Raw genomic sequence first — 18,182 nt, forward strand, 5'->3', positions numbered from 1 at the left:
GTTTGCAGCTCTTATCTCCGATAAAAAAAATATATTGTGGTGGGGACCCTTCGATGAAAAAATTGTCCCCCAAAATCCGGCATCGGGAACATCGGGGGGGGGGGGGGGGGCGGCAGAGATGGCGGTCAAAAATGATTAAGTATATTGCCGTGCTAAGGAAAAACGCCGTATGAACATCCGAGAGTTGATACATTTTTCCGGATTCAACACACGTGTTTTTTAGGAAAGTTGTTAATTTTTCCCATCTTGCAATTTTCAGATATTTTTGATGAAATTGCGAACGAAGTTGTCGAAAAAAATCCGACAAAGAAAATTCGAAATTTTTCCAGTAAATTCGGTTTTTATTGAAGGAGATCTGGCAACGTCTAAAGGCTCACACGGCGTTCTTCCTTAGGGTGGCAGTATATCGATGGTGAAACTGCAGTAATGCGTGTCTCGGTTTGCGGCGTTGCAGACTGCTAGACATACTTAATTTAAATTTTCTACATCGAAAACCAATAAACTTTATTTCTTGAAAACTCCGGTGATTTTTTCCTTTCCATGTAAAAAATGTTCTGTGAAAATTTCAAGCGACAACGTCGCTTTGGTCTCCTTCTAAAAACTAAAATAGGAACGGAGATTTTAAAATACCGCAACCGAGATACACATTTTAGCAAGTTCACCGTCGACATGGTAAACTATAATTATTCGGTAAAGTGCATCGATGCGACGTGCGAGGTCTCGCGAGGGAGTCGGCGCGGTGTCATCCGACGACTAATACTCGATGAGTGATATTTTGAAATTCGTAATTCCTTTATTTGCAAAACTGGTGACTTTTTTGAGGACCTCAGCGTGCGAGGCGTTGACTCATCTGTTGACAGAGCCAAGGTGCGCTATCGTGCCGATTTACTCGGACCCGAAAACACGGAAGTTCAATTAAGATAAGGTCCAGATTCCCGCTCCAAGCTGAAGAGGTACGCGCTGAAATGCTCCAGTCCCCTTCTTTCGGTGTTTCCCTGCAAAATCTGCGGACTAGTCCTAAACCGCCTTCCGATTCCATTTTTTTAAAATTCGCTTCCCCTCGAGAAAGAAGAAATTCTCATACTTGAAATCTTTTTTTTAAAAATTTTCTGTGCGATTCTCGGTTACTGAAAAGAAAAAAGAAGTTGTGCAGTCAAAATGCGGTTCGTGCTGATGAGTTTTTTTAATTTTTGCTTTTTCTTTGTTTTCTGTAACGGTGGCCAAAAAATTTTGGCGACGAATCCTAACTGGTGGAAATCGACGATTTTCTACCAGATCATCGTGCCGTCTTTCAGGGACTCCAACAACGATGGAATCGGGGATTTTAAGGGTAAGACGAAGTTTACAAACCTAATACGTACCTTTCGTATGAATATTACAGCTACAGCATAGGGAGTTGCCTCAATATTGCCGCGCTACCTTCCCTATACTGTCACGATATTGTCAAAAACGCAATATTCCTTTGGATTCACAAGGGGAGTTTACGAAGTGACATCCTGGGATTGGGTTCATTTTGCTTGTACATGAAGAATAGACAAATCTAAGGTTGACGTATTTTTTTTTAGCCGCCAACTCCCAACCGTTCTCGAGATATCGATTTTTAAAGTTACGATTTTTGCACGTTTCCGCGCGGAGTTCCGGCGAGTCAACTGAGCGCCGGCAAGCTGCACGAAGCGCGTTTCCTATCAGCGCTGCAGACCGGCCATCCCGATCAACAGTTCCGTGGCCGAGTGGTAGGGTGTTCGCCTACTGTTCCATCGTTCACGGGTTCGAAACCCACTCCGTGCCGTAGCTTTTAGAGTACACCGCAATGCGTTTTTACAAGTTTTCTTTACTTTTATCACACACCAAGGGGTCCGCCCCCTGGCCGCTGCGCGGCCCAACCTCCGGGGCGAAAAGACGCGCTCCGGGGCGAAAAGACGCGCTCCGCGGCGAGCGAAATCATCGAAATCGACAGTTGACGGTTGGCAATTCAGAGTAAGAAAAAAGTCATTAAGAATATTGTGTGGTGGGAAATTTTTATTTGAAACATCATTTTATCATTCAATTAAAATTATTTACCCAGTAACCGTCAACGGTCGATTTCGATGATTTCGCTCGCCGCGAAGCGCGCCTTTTCGCCCCGGGGGTTGGGCCGCGCAGCGGCCAGGGGGCGGACCCCTTGGTGTGTGATAAAAGTAAAGAAAACTTGTAAAAACGCATTGCGGCATATCCTAAAAGCTACGGCAAGAAGCGGGATTCGAACCCGCCATCGATGGAATAGTAGGCGAACACCCTACCACTCGGCCACGGAACTGATGATAAGGATGGCCGGTCTGCAGCGCTGATAGGAAACGCGCTTCGTGCAGCTTGCCGGCGCTCAGTTGACTCGCCGGAACTCCGCGCGGAAACGTGCAAAAATCGTAACTTTAAAAATCGATATCTCGAGAACGGTTGGGAGTTGGCGGCTAAAAAAAAATACGTCAACCTTAGATTTGTCTATTCTTCATGCACAAGCAAAATGAACCCAATCCCAGGATGTCACTTCGTAGACTCCCCTTGTCAGTCCATATCTCGGCACCTTCCGGTCTAAGTATCACAAGCGCCATGCGACATTTCAAAATTCCCGCCGCAATTTTATTCTTTTACAGAGAAATTGTTGGTCGACTTGGTTTAAAAATTTCACTGAATTTTATCGGCAGCGCAAAGAAAATTCAGCGAAATTTTCGGACGTGCTTTGATGAACAATTGCTCTGTAAAAAAATAAAATTGCGGCGGAAATTGTTAAACGTCGCATGGCGCTTGTGATACTTTGGCCGGGAGGAGACGATCTGGTGTTCGTAGCGTGGCAGAACGGGACCAACTTTTTCCGTACGTACAGAAATGACATAACGACGGTGAAACTACCAAACCACGTATCTCGGTTTGCGACGTCGCAGACTTCCTGTCATACTTTATTTTTTAGATGAAAAACTACTTAACGTTCAGTCTTGAAAATTTCTGTGATTTTTCCTCTTCGTGCGAAGAAAATTCTGTGAAAATTTCAAGGAATGATATTGATTTGATCTACTTCAAAAAAATAAAATGTGAGCGTAGATTTTTAAACACCGCAAACGAGATACGTGGTTTGGTAGTTTCACCGTCGATAACTGCTATCAATTGATTTTCAGATACAGATTGGGGCTTTCGAAAATAAGCCCGCACCCGTGGTCAATTGGATGGTGCGCGGCCATAAACTGGACATTCGCAATTCTTCGACTTTTTTTTTAAAAACAAAAAAACAAAAAAAAAACGCCTGTTTTAATATTCAAAGAAGTAGAAAAATAAAAAATAGAAAAATGTAATATTTTTCTGAAAAATCAAAAAAATCGAGGAAGACGTACCTACATTTTACACGCACGCTTCGATGGCCAAAGCAGTGCCCTGGTAAAAACTGGTGGTAGAATCTGTGTTCCAAAATACCATAGACCTGCAGCCGGCTGTAAGATTTCCAATAGCTTCTATAGCCGGCAACACAATTTCCTATAGCATTTTATAGCCGATGATGGCGATTAAGCAACAGCCAGGCGATAAAGTGTATACTAAACGTTACGAATTACGGATGCTAGTGACTTTTTGGACTACTGCTCTCTTTTTGGGCCGTAGTATCTTGATTTATTTTGCCAGGAAAGCTCCTTACTTTTGATGGATGCCTGCCAGTCCTAATATATCAGAGCGCCCTCAGTTTCGTATGATACTGTGCAATACGTCTGGTGTGAAATAGTTGCTTCAAGCGCTGTGGCACGCTGCGGTGCGGCAGGCGGGCAGCCAGCGCGAAACGCGCATTGGCGCCTACAAACCTAACAGGGATACTTCACGCGTTGCGCAATGCGTGAAGTATCCCTGTTAGGTTTGTAGGCGCCAGTGCGCCGCCGCTCCGCTTCGTGTTAGGCTCCAATATTTAATCTGGCGGAGTCAGCGTTATTCAACTCATGATTTTAAAAAGTTTGCATGGATTATTCTCATTTTAATTGATGAAAAAAATATGTTTTAAAGGAAAATATAATGTGTGTTTTGTAAATATCAAGGTGGTTCCGTATCAAACTTAATGATTTCCAAAGCACACGAATTTCTACACAATTTCTTATAGCCTTTTATAATCGATGGCGAAAAAGCAACAGCCAGGCGATAAAGTGTAAAGCCCCGCGACAGGAACTATAGCCCGACTGCATAATTTTTTATCGCTTCGTATACAGCCCGGCCGTATGATTTTCTCCGCATTCTACAGCCAGCTATATGATTTTCTGTAGCCTTCTTCAGCCGGCTATAAGAAGTCCCATGGTATTTTGAAACGCAGCTCTTATCGCCGATTTTTACCAGGGTGGCGTGGCGTGAATTGCATAGGTATATCGATTGTTATGCCATTTAGACCTATGGAAAAGGATCGATAAACAGGGTGTTCGCAGAGAACACCTTAATGATCGATTCTTTACCATAGGTTTCAATGGCATAACAATCGATACGTCGCAAACGACCAAAGTGCAAAACCACGTATCTCCGCTTGCGACGACTGAGACTTCCTGGCATGCATTACGTTTTCTTTGGAAAACTAGTCAACGCACGGTCGTGAAAACTTCCTCGATTTTTCTTCTCTGTCAGCTGAATGTTCTGTTTGTATTTCAAGCTGTTAAGCTGGCTTGTTTCTCTTCGAAAAAATAAACTTGGAGCGGAAATTTTAAAACCATGCAATGAAGATAAGGGGTTCCGCACTTTGGACATCGACGTGCTTTGTTTTCATCTATTTTTCCTTTGTCTTTTGACAAAAGGAAAATAGGCCGTCAGTGCCACTAGGGAAGATTGACAGAAGAAATTTGCTTTGAGAAAATGCACCCTTGTTTGTTTCAGGAGCGAAACAGGGTCTAAGCTACCTGAAGGACTTGGGGGTGGGCACCGTTTGGCTGAGCTCCTTCCACAAGTCAACGCCACCGCTTACCGACTTCGCTGTCATCGATTTCAAGAGCGTTCATCCTCAGTTCGGAACGCTGGCCGATTTTCAAGACTTCATCGCTGAAGCCAAAAGCCTTGGTAACTATTACTGCCATTATTTCCCTATATCCTTCCTCTCACATGCCCAAGTAGCACAGATTAGCAATACATTCAAATCCACAGGAAAATCATTGCTACTGCTTCGGAGTGATGTGAGTGTTGCCTATCTACAGATTGAAGGGGCATTTATTATTGAAATGAATTGCAATGAAAAAATAAGTTCGAAATTTTGCATTGAAAATCGTCTGTATTTCTGATAGGTGCATGTAATTAATCTTATTGATTGTTTATAAATGACAATCATAGACCAAATGATAAAAAATATTGCAATTTTATTTCAGCATTTTCATTACGCCGTGCTACTTGGGCTGTTAGTCTTGCACGTGTAGGGGGAGACCGTGAAAACTGAAGAAAGACAGGGAATCATAAACATCCAGGAAAATCGGGGAAAAGTCAAGATTCTGACCGTTGTCAAATAATTTTCCGGTGCATCAGAGTGTGTCCAAGGAAAGTGGGCCCACACGGCAATTTTACAATTAATAAATGTTAAAATTATTCTGACTAGATCAGAGTTCAGTGCAAGTTTTCCATCTAATTATTGAAGCAGGGTCGGATTTAGGAGGTGGCCACATGGGCCGCGGACCATGGAGGCAAATTTTGCAATTTTTTTAAATGTAGGTGTCTAAAAAAAAAAAAAAAAAAAAAAAAAAAATCGGATTCAGAAAAAAAATTACAAACGAGAAAAGGCGACAAAATTTCTCATTCCCTAAGAGTATAGTAATTTCTAATTTTGTCGTCTTTCGGTGATACAAGAAACAGCACCTTTAATTATTCAAGTTAAGAGAGAGACCAACCACGCAATTAGGCCTGGAGCGGCGCGGGGCAGAGAGCAATGATGACGAGGACTTGAGATGAAAAGGAGAAGCCCTCGGTGCGGCGGTTGACATGTAACACATATTAGCGCCGACAAGACTGCATGAATACTTCACGCATTGCGTCAAACATAGTGCCGTCAGCAGCGGTAGGCGTGAAACGCATAGCGCCTACAAGACTGCACGAATACTTCACGCATTGCGTTAAATACAGTGCGGTCAGCGTGAAACGCATAGCGCCTACAAGGCTGCAAGAATACTTCACGCATTGCGCCAAACACAGCGCGGTGCGGCGGCGAAAGTTAAAATTATTAAACCACATTTATGTTTGTCCCCTCATAATTTTTTCGTTCATTTCTTGAACGGAGGGCCTTGACCATACAGAGATAGGTTTACGGAACTTAACTTTCGTGCAAAGTTCCGTGAAATTTTGCTAGTAGTGTTGAGTGTTGACAAGGCTTTCGCAAAAAATATGTCCGACACGAGTAAACGCGTCTTATGCACCCCTCCCTCTCCTGCACGTTCTCTTAATGGTTTTTATTGATGTTTCAAAATGAATGAAAAGAGGGCAGCAAAATGCCGGCGGCCCATGGGCGGCAAGTAGGTAAACCCGGCCCTGTATTAAAGTAACTTCTTTGATTTAAATTGGAATATCATCGTGAAATTGAAATGGATTGTATTTTGCAAAAAGGAGCTAAGAGCATATCAATTTGTTGCTAGGATTGTGCAACTTACATTCTTTGCAATAAATTACTGAAATCATGCAGCATATTAAATTTACAGAGGTAATTTTCGTCTTGAATTCATAGTTCTAAGATACAACTGATTTAGATAATCTGTTTATATTTGCAAGGTAAAAAAAGTTGCACAATCTTGGCGACATTTGAACGCTCAATCTCTTTATATTTGCGAGGTAAAAAAAGTTGCACAATCTTGGCGACATTTGAATGCTCTTAGTTCCTTGGTTGCAATCCAAATAAGATGCATTTTATTTTAATTTCCATAGTGCAAGTTTCCTATCTTCTGGGACATGGAACTCTTATCAATGATAGTTGAAAGTTTCGACAGCACCTTCATAGCCTCGCTCGTCATCAGTTCTGCCATGCCAAGGAAAAACGCCGCATGAACCTTCAGCCGTTGCCAACTTTCCTTTGATAAAACACAAATTTCTTGGTAAACTTATGTACATTTTCCTTCCAATTTTTCAGATAATTTTGTTCGCAGTTTCACCTAAAGTCTCGGAAAATTTCAAGGAAAAATGATCATAATTTTCCTCTGAAATAAATATTTTATCGAAGAAAATTTGGCAACCCTCGAATGTTCATACGCCGTTCTTCCTTAGCACGGCAGAGTTTCCCATCGCGTTGTGAGCTGTGAAAGCTAGAAAAGCTAAAACCCCTTCATTTTTATACGTAGGCAACAATGACGTTGAGCAGGAATAGTTGCACTGCAACCAGCCACTACGTCGCGTTGTGCGCGATATGGGGAAATATCCTCTTGCAAAATAATCCTTATCAGACCTATGGATACGACTATTTCGACTCGGATGTATTGCTGTTTGCTTCGAGGCTCTTTGCAGGCAATTTAAAGAGCCATTCACCGACGAATTCGCGAATGAAAGAGCGATGATCGTATCTGGGTCAAGCTTTCTAGCCCCTCAGTTCACAGTGCTATTTGAGAAATTTTTGGTTTTTTGACAGCATTTTCTGGGTTTTTTCTCAGGTATGAATGTCATTATGGATTTTATACCTAATCACTCCGGCACCTCACATGATTGGTTTGTGAAATCTGTCAGGAAACAAGCACCTTACACTGATTACTACATTTGGAAGCCCTCCCTTTCGAACAATGTATCCGCACCTGTGCCACCTTGTAAGTGGGTAAGTGTTCAAAAACTTTGACTATGATCAACAAAATAAAACTTCTTAAGGGCCAAAATGAGAGAACACTGATTATGTGAGCAGAATACTGCAACTAATGTTATGCTTTATTATGCCTCATGTATGAAGCCTTCGAGTAGCTCAGAATCAAGTTAAAAAGGAATTTTGAAACATTACAATCAAGATGCAGCATTTTCTAGTTTACCATCACAATAATAAATGAACCCACTCGGCAGCAGGGAACCAACGAGATAACAATCCCAAGTAGCATGGATTGCAATTTCATTGCAATGGATTGTGAGTTGATTGCAATTTTTGCTTGTTGCCTATACGTTCATTTGAAGGCGCTTAAAAAGTTGCAATTTTATTGCAATAAGTTTGCAAGAAATGTAGATTATGCTTGTTGCCTAACCTTCTTTTTCAAGGCACTATAAAGACTGCAATTTCGGTGCAATCATGTTGTAACAAATTCACGCCATGTGCCTGGCATCCAATTCTCTAGTTGTTTTAAAGTTTTTTCGACTTAAATGTCTCACCTAACCCATATAGCCCAACATATTTCGAAAATATTGTCACCTTTATCAAAATATTTTCATGGCAATATTGTAATTAAAATATTTTCAAAATATTTTTAAAACATTTTAAAGGAATATTTTGAAAATGTTTACAAAAAATATTTTTAAAATAATTCAAAAATATTGCCTGTAAACATGCATGTTAAAAATATTCCTTAAGAAAGTTTTGAAAATATTTTAAAAATATTTTTTGAAAATATTTTTAAGTTCTCAAGTTAGTATGTGGTGTAATTTACACCGGTGTAAATTTAGTGTGAGTACCTATTACGTGATATCGAAAAAAAAATCAGACAAAAAAAATATGAAAAAAATAAATAACACGAAAAAAAATAAATAATAGGCAAAAGAAAGAAGCCTGAGAAAAACGGCGTTAATCAAATCTATGATGAATGTTGAGCCACGCACTGACGCAATGCATGCGATAACAGCCTTAACAGGCGTGATTTCAACCCAGCTCATCATCAGCTCCCTGTAGCTCAGTGGAAGAGTGCTCCGCTATGACACTCGCGGGTCGGGTTCAAGCCCACTCAAGGGTGTCCGGTATTTTATGCTGCTAAACGTCGTAGGACATTAGGTAAGCATGGGTTCGAATTATTATAATTTCCCCGGAAAATTTAGGGGTTGAAATTTAAAGGTCGTCAATATTGAAATTTCTTTGCAAAAAAAAAATTGCAACTTTTTTACAATGAGGGGGTCAGATGTTGTAAAATAATTGCAATTTTCTTGCAAGAAAGTTGAAATCATCTGGAAATTTTATTTCATTTAAATTGCAATTTTTTCGTTGCAAAATGCTACTTGGGATGATTTCAAAATCTTGCAACTTATTTTCCTTAATAAACACTAAATGCATGTACAGTAATACAATTTACACGATTGTCTTCCTTCAAGATTAATAATTAATTTCCTGTAGAGAAAAAGATATATCCTTGCTATTCTAGGCATATACGATTTTTATAATATTGTAAACGCATTGGTTTTCTTCTACAAAATCCGATCCAAATATGCTACATTTAAAGAAAAAGTACACAATATCATTCATTCTTTTCAACTGAATCAATGTCGATTTTCATAATCTAAGACTAAGTTGAAAATTAACACTTGCAAACATTGTTGACGTTGTCAATTGCACTGTCTCAGTATTTCTCACTTAAATTTCATTAATTAATAGGAGGGATATCTCATGGTTTTTCCTGGAATTCATGGTGATTTTTCTTTGACCTTGTGAGAAAAAACTCTGAACTTTTTATACTGATTTGTGCGATAGTTCTCCCATGAAAAATTAAATTGTTCATAGAAATAGCAAAGACAGCATACATAGGCTCCTTCATGCAAGAGACAATATATTGTATCATTGAATACTTGGTGGAGTAATGTCATCAGACATTGATAATCCGAATCGACTTGCTCTGGCAAAGACGCTAATGCGAAGCATTTTAATCTATATTCAGACTGACTGATAAGAAAGGAGAGTCTGAAGAACCTTTCGGATGAGTTATCAGTTTTATTCATTAGGCAGAGAGAAATTGTCAAGTGGATGAGAGTTGACATCATATGATGGCCTCTAACATCTCTGATAATGTTTTATTAGTAGCATCTAGATTGGACTGAATTGAACAGGAAGGGACCAAATTACATTTTGTAAAAAGAAAAAAAATGCATTGGGAGTGGGTACCTAAATTTGAACTTAACGAGCAACACATTTCCTCCTGTCTAACAGTCAAAATGGAGAGAAAATACTTCTAATGCAAAAATAAGCGTTTAAAACTTAAACTTAAACTCTAACATTAGTCTTATGGGGGACTTGTAAGCCATTCTTTCTTCCTTTCACTTTGATGTACTTTGGTTCCTTTCTGTTAAAGTCTAATTCTTTTTCTTGAGAAAATACTTCCTGACTCAGGTTTCTTTAAGACCCCTCTGAACATTTGAAGGCAAGAATTAGAATGTTGAATAATTGAACAAATTTTGCAGCAATCTGCTTTAGGAGAGCCAGCATGGTCTTGGAACGAGCAGAGAGGTGAATACTACTACCATGCATATCACAAAGAAACCGCAGATTTGAATCTTAGAAACAATGATGTAAAGAAAGAACTGAAGGTAAGTGGATTGCTTGTCAAAACTTTTTTTATTTCTAGTTCATGTTGCCAACAAATCATGAACAAATTCTGGAGCTGAGTGAAGTTGTGAAGTAGCGATTAGGCCTGAAATTTTCTTAGTACAATATTTTGGAACAAAATTAGACGGAAACTGTTTCTAATTATTGGAATTATATACTATATTATTTTAGATTGTTTATTATGTATTATTATTATTATTTTTTTTTATTTTTTTTATTATTATTATTATTATTATTATTTTTTAACTTGGAAGAGGGAACACTTCCGGTACAAGTATTACTGACAGGCCACCGGCCAAAGTCAGTAACACATACAATCTTGCTCGAATAAAGTGAATGTTATTTTAAAGTAAATTTTAAAAAAAATATATTATTATTATTATATTATTATTATTTCAATTGTTATCAGATTTCTTAATTGCATCATCAGTCATGAAAAGTTTATGTGGGCTTAAAATTATTTTTTCCCCAGACAACTTTGAAATTATTCTCTCTTGAAATCTCCCCAAAAAATAAAATGTGAGCCCTGAAAATCTAAAAATAGTACATTTTCTTCGGAAAATACACTCAAAAAGGGTGCAAAAAAGCCTAATCAATGACTTAAACCCCTTAAAAATCTAGAACCAAAGAGGGATTAGACAAAAATATCAACAATTACAGCTGATTGTGGTTTTTTTTCCCAGGATATTCTTCAGTTCTGGATGTCTTTGGGTGTCAAAGGTTTTGTGATTGAGACAGTTTCATATCTTTTTGAAGATGAGAAATGCTTGGATGACACAGCCGCTGATAAGAAGCAGTCTTCCACACTTAACCAAAAGGAAAATTTGCCACTATTAAAAGAATGGCGCAAATTTATTGATGAGTATCTTTCAAAGGATCCGAAAACACCTGGGTACATACTGATGTTTTTGCAAGGAATTATGTTAAATAATAAGTTATAACAATTTTAAATAGAATTATTATGTCTGAGGAAATGTATTAAAAAAGAAAGATGAGACAATCCGGGCAAAATTCCACAGATATCAAGTGAATGATTAAAAAACAACAACCTTAAAGGCGGGGTAACATTACTGAGAGGAAGATCTTTTCACCAGTGTACTGAGAAACAGATTTTGCTTATATAACAATCTGTCTAGTAAAAACTAATGACGTTTTGTCTGGCAAAATCTACAAAAACAAAACGCTGTCATTATTATTTACATAACAGATTTTGATTTAATAAAACGTTTTTCTCGTTTTACACAAATATTCATTCAGACAAGGTTTCCTCAAATATTTATTAGGATAATACTTAACCGGCTTTGAAAGAGACATTAATTCTTACGGCACTAAAAGCCAAATTTGTACCACCACGTTGTCTCAAAGCCACACAACCCTCTCAATGAAGATGAATAGTACTTTGAATTTTAGACACAATTGATTCTAATTATCCTCTTCACAGTAAGAATGTTTGACGATTTTTTATAAAATTAAAACACCTGTTCTTTTTTTATTAGGTTTTTGATGGTGCGAGTTGAGCCCTTCGAAGAAATAGATGCTGATTATTATGGAGATGAAAAAGAACCAGGGGCTCACATTGTATCGAACCCTGCACTGTTGAAGAAAACAGAAACGATTAATTCAGCGGAGTTGGATATAACCATTGGTAAAGCATTAAAGCAGATGCTCTTGAAGGCCCCTCCGCTTTGGGTCAATTGGGCTGTAAGTATAAACCAATTTATTTTTAGTGTTTTTTATGCATTGTCATTTTTTTAAAAATACTACACGAAAGCACTGCAGGGGCAATTGGACGTATTTCTATCAAACAGAACTAAGCACCATAGGGGGAGGAAGGAAGAAGGGGGGCTTGGATTGGCGGGTGTTGCGGAACGCGATGCTTGTTCCGTCCTATACCTACTCGCAATGCTTTTCCATGGCGCTTAGTTCCATTTGACAGAACGCGCGATTCAGGATTCTAAAATCCTCAAAAGGAACTCAATTTGGCGCTTAGTTCCGTTTAACAGAAATACGTCCGATTGATAGCTTAACAGCGCATTTGTTTCTCACTGTAATGACATTAATAACTTTTTTCACTATAAGTGTGAAGATCCCTGGAATTACTTTCAGTCAAATTACAGTCGGATCAAATCGTTTTCTCAGTGACAAAGTTTGACCAAGTTGTTTTTACAACAAATTATCCATTTGCTTGGCATATTGGTACATTTTGGTATACTTTCAGGTTGGAGGATCACGCATAACTCGAGTTGCTAACCGGCTGGGAAAAGAGCTAATCGATGGGGCAAATATGTTGATGCTCATGCTACCTGGTACACCAATAACTTATTACGGCGAGGAGATCGGAATGGAGGCATTTCATAAAATACCCACTGCTTACACAGCCATTGATTCGTATGCTAGAGACAGAACACCATTCCAGTGGTGTGATCATCCCAATGCAGGTTAGATGGATGACAGATTTATGAAAGGAAATTATGCTGCACAAATTTAAATTCGAGGGGAGTGAAGGGACAACATTGCTATGCTTCAACTAGAAGCAGTTTTGTAGTGCCATTGATCAACAGCAGCCAGTAACATTTTCAAGCCGCCTGTTTGCATGACGGCGTAAATACCCTTTCGGATAATATATAGGAACTGCAGATAACAGTGTTAAGTACCTCAAATTTTTAGATAAAAATAAGATATTAGTCAGTTTGAGTAGAATCAGTTTCCTGGTATATATGTACTTGGCAACAAATTTAAACGCCAGAGCTTATTTTTTAACTTCAATAATCAAATTTTAATTTCATTTGTGTCATATTGATGGCCAAAGTCGCAAAATGCCTACCTCAAATTGCGGCATTGTAAATTTTCCCCGGTATTTTACTCTTCAAAGAAAAACCAACCAACAGTTTCCATCAAATTTTCTGTGAATTTTCCTCTCTCACTCTAAAAAAACCACAACAAATTGAAAAGCACATTTTGATTAGTTTCCTTTGAAGAATATTAAACGTAATTGGCAATTTTCAAATGTTACAATTAAGATTTGCATTTTTCTCATTATGCCATCGGTATTCTGTATCGGTATTCAGCTCGTAATTTTTCAGCTTAGAATGCATTTTTCACGAGCTAGCACAAATGTCACTGTATTCCCTCATCCATGATATCCTTTCATTTAGATCTCTTGTCATTTTAATGTGACCATGGGCGCGAAAGAAGCCCTTCTATCAGAAACCTAAAAGAGGATTACAGTGCCACTGCTTGGAGGGTTATCGCAAAAAACACCCAAAAAGTCGAACCAACCGAAAGTTTTGATAGTTCGGAACTTGCGGTTAAAGTCTTTGAAAAAAAAAGACAAGCATTAACTTCCTGTCTCACAACGATCTTTTTTTTAAAGGGGGGGGGGATAACTTTGAAAATTTTCTACCGAAAACTTTCAGATTTTTTGATCCAACTTATAAAATTTGCCTTTGTGCACTATGGATCATTTTATTACAGACATTAATATGTTTATTACTTTCCTAATTATTGGAAGTTTGGCATTCCTTTCATGGTCTTTCTTCCAAAAACGAAAACTTACTACTGCTCTGTCTATTTCCTCGTATTTTGTGAGTTCAGAGCTCTTCCTTTACAAAATTTGCTTTCCTTTAAATTTTAAAACTTATCATGAAAAGTGGTATGCACTTCATTTAAAAAATTTTTATCATTCTGTCTTTAAAGTCATGATTGTTAAAACAGGATTTACAGAATCGCACGCGACAGACACATACCTTCCAGTCAACTCAAACTACTTCCGCATTAATGTTGAGAGTGAGAAGGAGGACACAAAGAGTCACTTGAATAACTACAAGCGAGTAGCTAAACTGCGAAACCAACCAGAAATGCTCACTGCTGATGTATCAACATTTCTCATGAATGCCAATGTTTATGCCTTGGTCAGGTAAATATTGACAAATTTTAAATCCATTCTTCAAATCGTACCCAGATGGGAACCTTATAGAAGTATCAAGGACAGATTCAAGAATGTAAAAATGGGCTCTTCCAAGAGAAGCTGGACTTAAAAGTGAATTCTGCGGCATATGTACATGCATTTCCTAGTATCATTGTTGCAACACCAGATAGCGATCAAGAAAAGATAATCTTTTCTCGCCAGCTGAGAAGAAGAACTACTTTTGAGCGAAGCTGTATACATGCAACACAACGGCAGTGCCGCAGCTTAATGCAAAAGTTTGGGTAAAAATGGCAAAAAATTTACTTTTCAGCCATGTTTTAATCGATTTTGGCACATAAGTCATTAGAGGTTCCCTTCTGAAAGTTCATCATGCTCAGGAGGTTGGGATGAAATCAAATAATAAGAAAAATTTGCAAATGTTAAATCTCATTGTTTTATGTGCGGGGTCCTTTGTTAGGAAAAGAATCGCAGATCCTGGGACAAAGAAATTTTCTCCTCAGCATCTTCTGAGAAAGTACAGCTCTCTCAGTGAAGGTATAGTAAATATCTGTTGGCACGCAGTGGACAGAAGGGCAAATCAGAGCTTTCATTGCACTTTTTCGAGAGGAAAAGTAACATCAAGCTTAAATACGACTGCTGCCCTCCTTTCTTTTTTTTCTGAACTTCAAGAGAATAGCTATGTTGAATTAGAAAATTAAACTAAGTTGGGAGGAAGCTGTAAAAGAGGAATTACAGACAACTTCATGAGAGAGACATCTAGCAATGAATTTTTATCATTCACTGGCAAAGTCTAACTAATCAGCCATAAAATTCTATGTTCCAGGGAAACCTCAACAGATAAAAAATACATTGTGCTTGTTAATTTCGCTGAAAATTCACCCTGCATTAATTTTAAGCAGAACATCCTTGACATAAAGGACCCGTACTTGTTTGTCCATTCTGCAAGTGAAAATTCTGAGTACAATATAAAGTAAGTATTGTCGAGAGACTTTTTCCAGAGTTTAAAATACATTACTGATGAAATCTACCAATAAGGAGATATTTCAGCGACAAAGATAGGGGGATAGAAAAGATTCACTTAAGCAAACAGGTTGTTGCTGAAAACGGTTTCTATCATCTTGATCTGGTGAATGGTTCTAGTCGAACAACTGGTGGAAGTAGTATTCATCACTAATAATTTAAACCAAGGTTAAAGAAACTATGATATCAGTTACTCTTTGGCCGAAAACTTTTAGAGCATGGGATACAACATTCTGCTGCCATAGGTGTAAATGTCATTGCAAGTTTGCAATGTTTGCATACGCTTCCAAAACTTTCAAATGTTAATACTATGAGAATATTCTAATTTTTCATTGTGTCAATTTTCTTAGGAAAAATCTAAGTGAAGTTTGAGTCTACAACTGAGTTGTATTCATGTCTGAGTTAAATAGTTTAATGCCATCACAGGATCCATGGTATTTTCCGAATTCCAAAATTCTTTCATGGCAATGAAATTGCAATTGATGATAAAGTAACTTATCTTCAAAGTAACTCTTCATCTTGAAAGTAACTTTGAAGTGGTTACATTATAACGTCAGGAGCCAGATCACTACTCAATTTTTTCCCCGTTTTTTGTAGCTGATAATGAGCTGGTAATGGCTTGAAACATTCTACCTCTTCAGTGTTCTAATATTTTTTAGCCTTGTTTACGCATATTTCAATTTCTTTCTACTGTATTCATATTTTTGAGTTGCATTATCAAGTGCTTTATCATACCTTTATACTAAAGAGAGAATTCGTTTCTTTTCCAGTGAAAGAGTAAACATTGACAACTGCTTCATGATGCGGCCGAAATCGTCTCTACTCTTGACCACATCCGGCAGCAGCATTCTTAGGATAACGCTGGGTATTTTAATGCTTCCTATCTACCTGAGTTGTCGTGCTGCATGAACTGATCATCCTTGAAATTGGAGAGCTCTGTTGTCTGTCCATCCATGTCTTCTATGGATATTGCCAAGCAGAGAATCTCCAGCTGGGACAACACATTCTGATACAATGAATACTTCAAAAATGAATTGAGATTTAAAGACAAGATCTGGGAAAGGCTTTATGACAGCGAAAATGACTGCCTTAATTATTACAAGGATTTTCAATGATAAAATGAAGCCTGAAAACAGCAACTCTTTAAAAGTTAGATGAAGACTAGGAGATTAACGTTTTTTCTCAATTTCTGTTCATTCTAAATTTCTTAAGCAGTTAAGCAGTTAAGTTTTCTTATTATTAAGAAAACATCACCTGAGTAGAATTATTTTCGTGCACCTTCTGTTTCATTTCGTTTTTATCTACTTGTTTATATCTTATTGTTTGTAACTTTGTCAACTAAAATTCAGTTTTCGTCTTGTATTTTTAAAGTATTAGACTAACTGAAGTTGTAATTTCAAAGAAATAAAATTACATTTTTTAAGGTTTTGAGTTTTTTTCTATTGCCACTGTGTACTCTCATTTTTAAAACAAAAGATCCTGTCAAACGTTGACAAAAATGAAGTTTTGGTATGCTTCAACAAAAATGTATAATATAGTTATGTCATCCAGTTCATATGATCCAATTTCCTGATTGTATAGAATGGATATTAGTTTCTTTGGATCCCACAAGAATACAAAAGAGGAGCAAATTTAGATTTTTTGAGGAGCCAAGATAAAACAATGAAATTGTACATATAATATCTGTGAGGTACTGGAACCATAGTGCAAATTCTTGACGAAAAAAACCTTTGTGTGAGTCATTTCTGAGATATCTTTTTAATTTCAGATTTTGCAACTTTATTAATATCCAAATAGGCAAATGTTCTTTACTTCGGCCTCTATCAGCTCATTTGGTCTAAATATTTCTAAAACAGAATCAGGGCAGCTAAAAAGTGAGCTTGATTTGAAATTTAATAATCAGATTTGCAGAGAGGGAAGATGAGCACACAAATAGGTGAATATCCTGATGACCCCCAACCAAATTATTGAAATTTTTAGCCTGCTATAAAGCTGAATTTGTAGTTAAAAATAGTCTAGTGCTCAATTTAGAATGGAAGGTTCTGAATAAAAAAAATTAGAATACACTTATTGACAAAAAAAACAAAAAAACAAAAAAAAAAACAAAACTCATTATGTCACCTGAATACCTACTGTAAGTAACAAGAGGATAGAATGGTGTTGCGTTCACACTATTCTGTGAGGAAATCGAAGCAAACCAATCTAAAAATTGGGATTAGAGTTACAAAGTGAACTCCGGTGAGTTTCGGTGCAAGACTGAGGGGGAAGAGTCAAGAGAGTGTTTCGACACCTTGCTGTCAGTTTCAACATTCTCCTTTTAGGTCTTGCACTAAAACTAGTTACAGCTTATTCAGTGACTTTAGATTATTTCTTCTTTGATTTCCCTGCAGAATAGTGTGGACCCAGCACTATCCTACCATCCAGTTAATCACTTACTGACATACTCTCATAATTAGGCAGAGACATAGAGACCCTCCATTGGTATGTTGGCAATGATGGAAGCTTTCACTAATGGGACTCCAACATTCAACTGTTGACCTACCTACTAGGTGGATGTTCATCAGTGTGTCGAGTATTTCGTTTTGCAAACAAATCAAAGTTTGGTAAACTTGTTTGGCTCATGATGTCACCCGAAACTCATCAATCATCTTATCTAGTAGGGAGGTCATGAGCCAAAAAACGGGTACAGTTGCTCCCTTAATTGTCCATAAGGAAATGTTGAATCCCCAAAAGACAAAGTTTCCACCTGTTGCCAAAAGGCCAGTGGATCTCTTTGTCTCTGGACTTATG

General features: G+C 37.8%; 1 protein-coding gene across 2 annotated transcripts; it reads left to right on the forward strand.

Moving 5' to 3' along the window:
- Window positions 1-953: 953 nt before the first annotated feature.
- On the forward strand, window positions 954-16,819 carry LOC109038724 (maltase 1). Of its 2 annotated transcripts, XM_019053894.2 has the most exons (10): window positions 955-1,330; window positions 4,864-5,043; window positions 7,599-7,756; window positions 10,300-10,425; window positions 11,128-11,336; window positions 11,941-12,145; window positions 12,663-12,882; window positions 14,159-14,360; window positions 15,196-15,342; window positions 16,163-16,819. In XM_019053894.2, exons 1-10 carry the CDS (start codon window positions 1,159-1,161, stop codon window positions 16,299-16,301), a joined length of 1,758 nt encoding a protein of 585 aa, XP_018909439.2. In that variant the 5' UTR covers window positions 955-1,158; the 3' UTR covers window positions 16,302-16,819. The 2 variants fall into 2 exon arrangements, with proteins under 2 accessions (XP_072158174.1, XP_018909439.2); XM_072302073.1 differs by lacking the exon at window positions 15,196-15,342 and having other exon boundaries at window positions 954-1,330.
- Window positions 16,820-18,182: the final 1,363 nt, after the last annotated feature.

Source organism: Bemisia tabaci, chromosome 6, assembly GCF_918797505.1.
Source record: "Bemisia tabaci chromosome 6, PGI_BMITA_v3".
NCBI lineage: Eukaryota > Metazoa > Arthropoda > Insecta > Hemiptera > Aleyrodidae > Bemisia > Bemisia tabaci.

Excerpts from the sequence above, each read along its gene's own strand:
- LOC109038724 (XM_019053894.2), top strand. The coding sequence starts at position 1,159 with ATGCGGTTCGTGCTGATGAGTTTTTTTAATTTTTGCTTTTTCTTTGTT. Across the intron at positions 12,883-14,158 it reads GTGTGATCATCCCAATGCAG|GATTTACAGAATCGCACGCG; the intron begins GTTAGATGGATG and ends TTGTTAAAACAG. Across the intron at positions 15,343-16,162 it reads AATTCTGAGTACAATATAAA|TGAAAGAGTAAACATTGACA; the intron begins GTAAGTATTGTC and ends TTTCTTTTCCAG.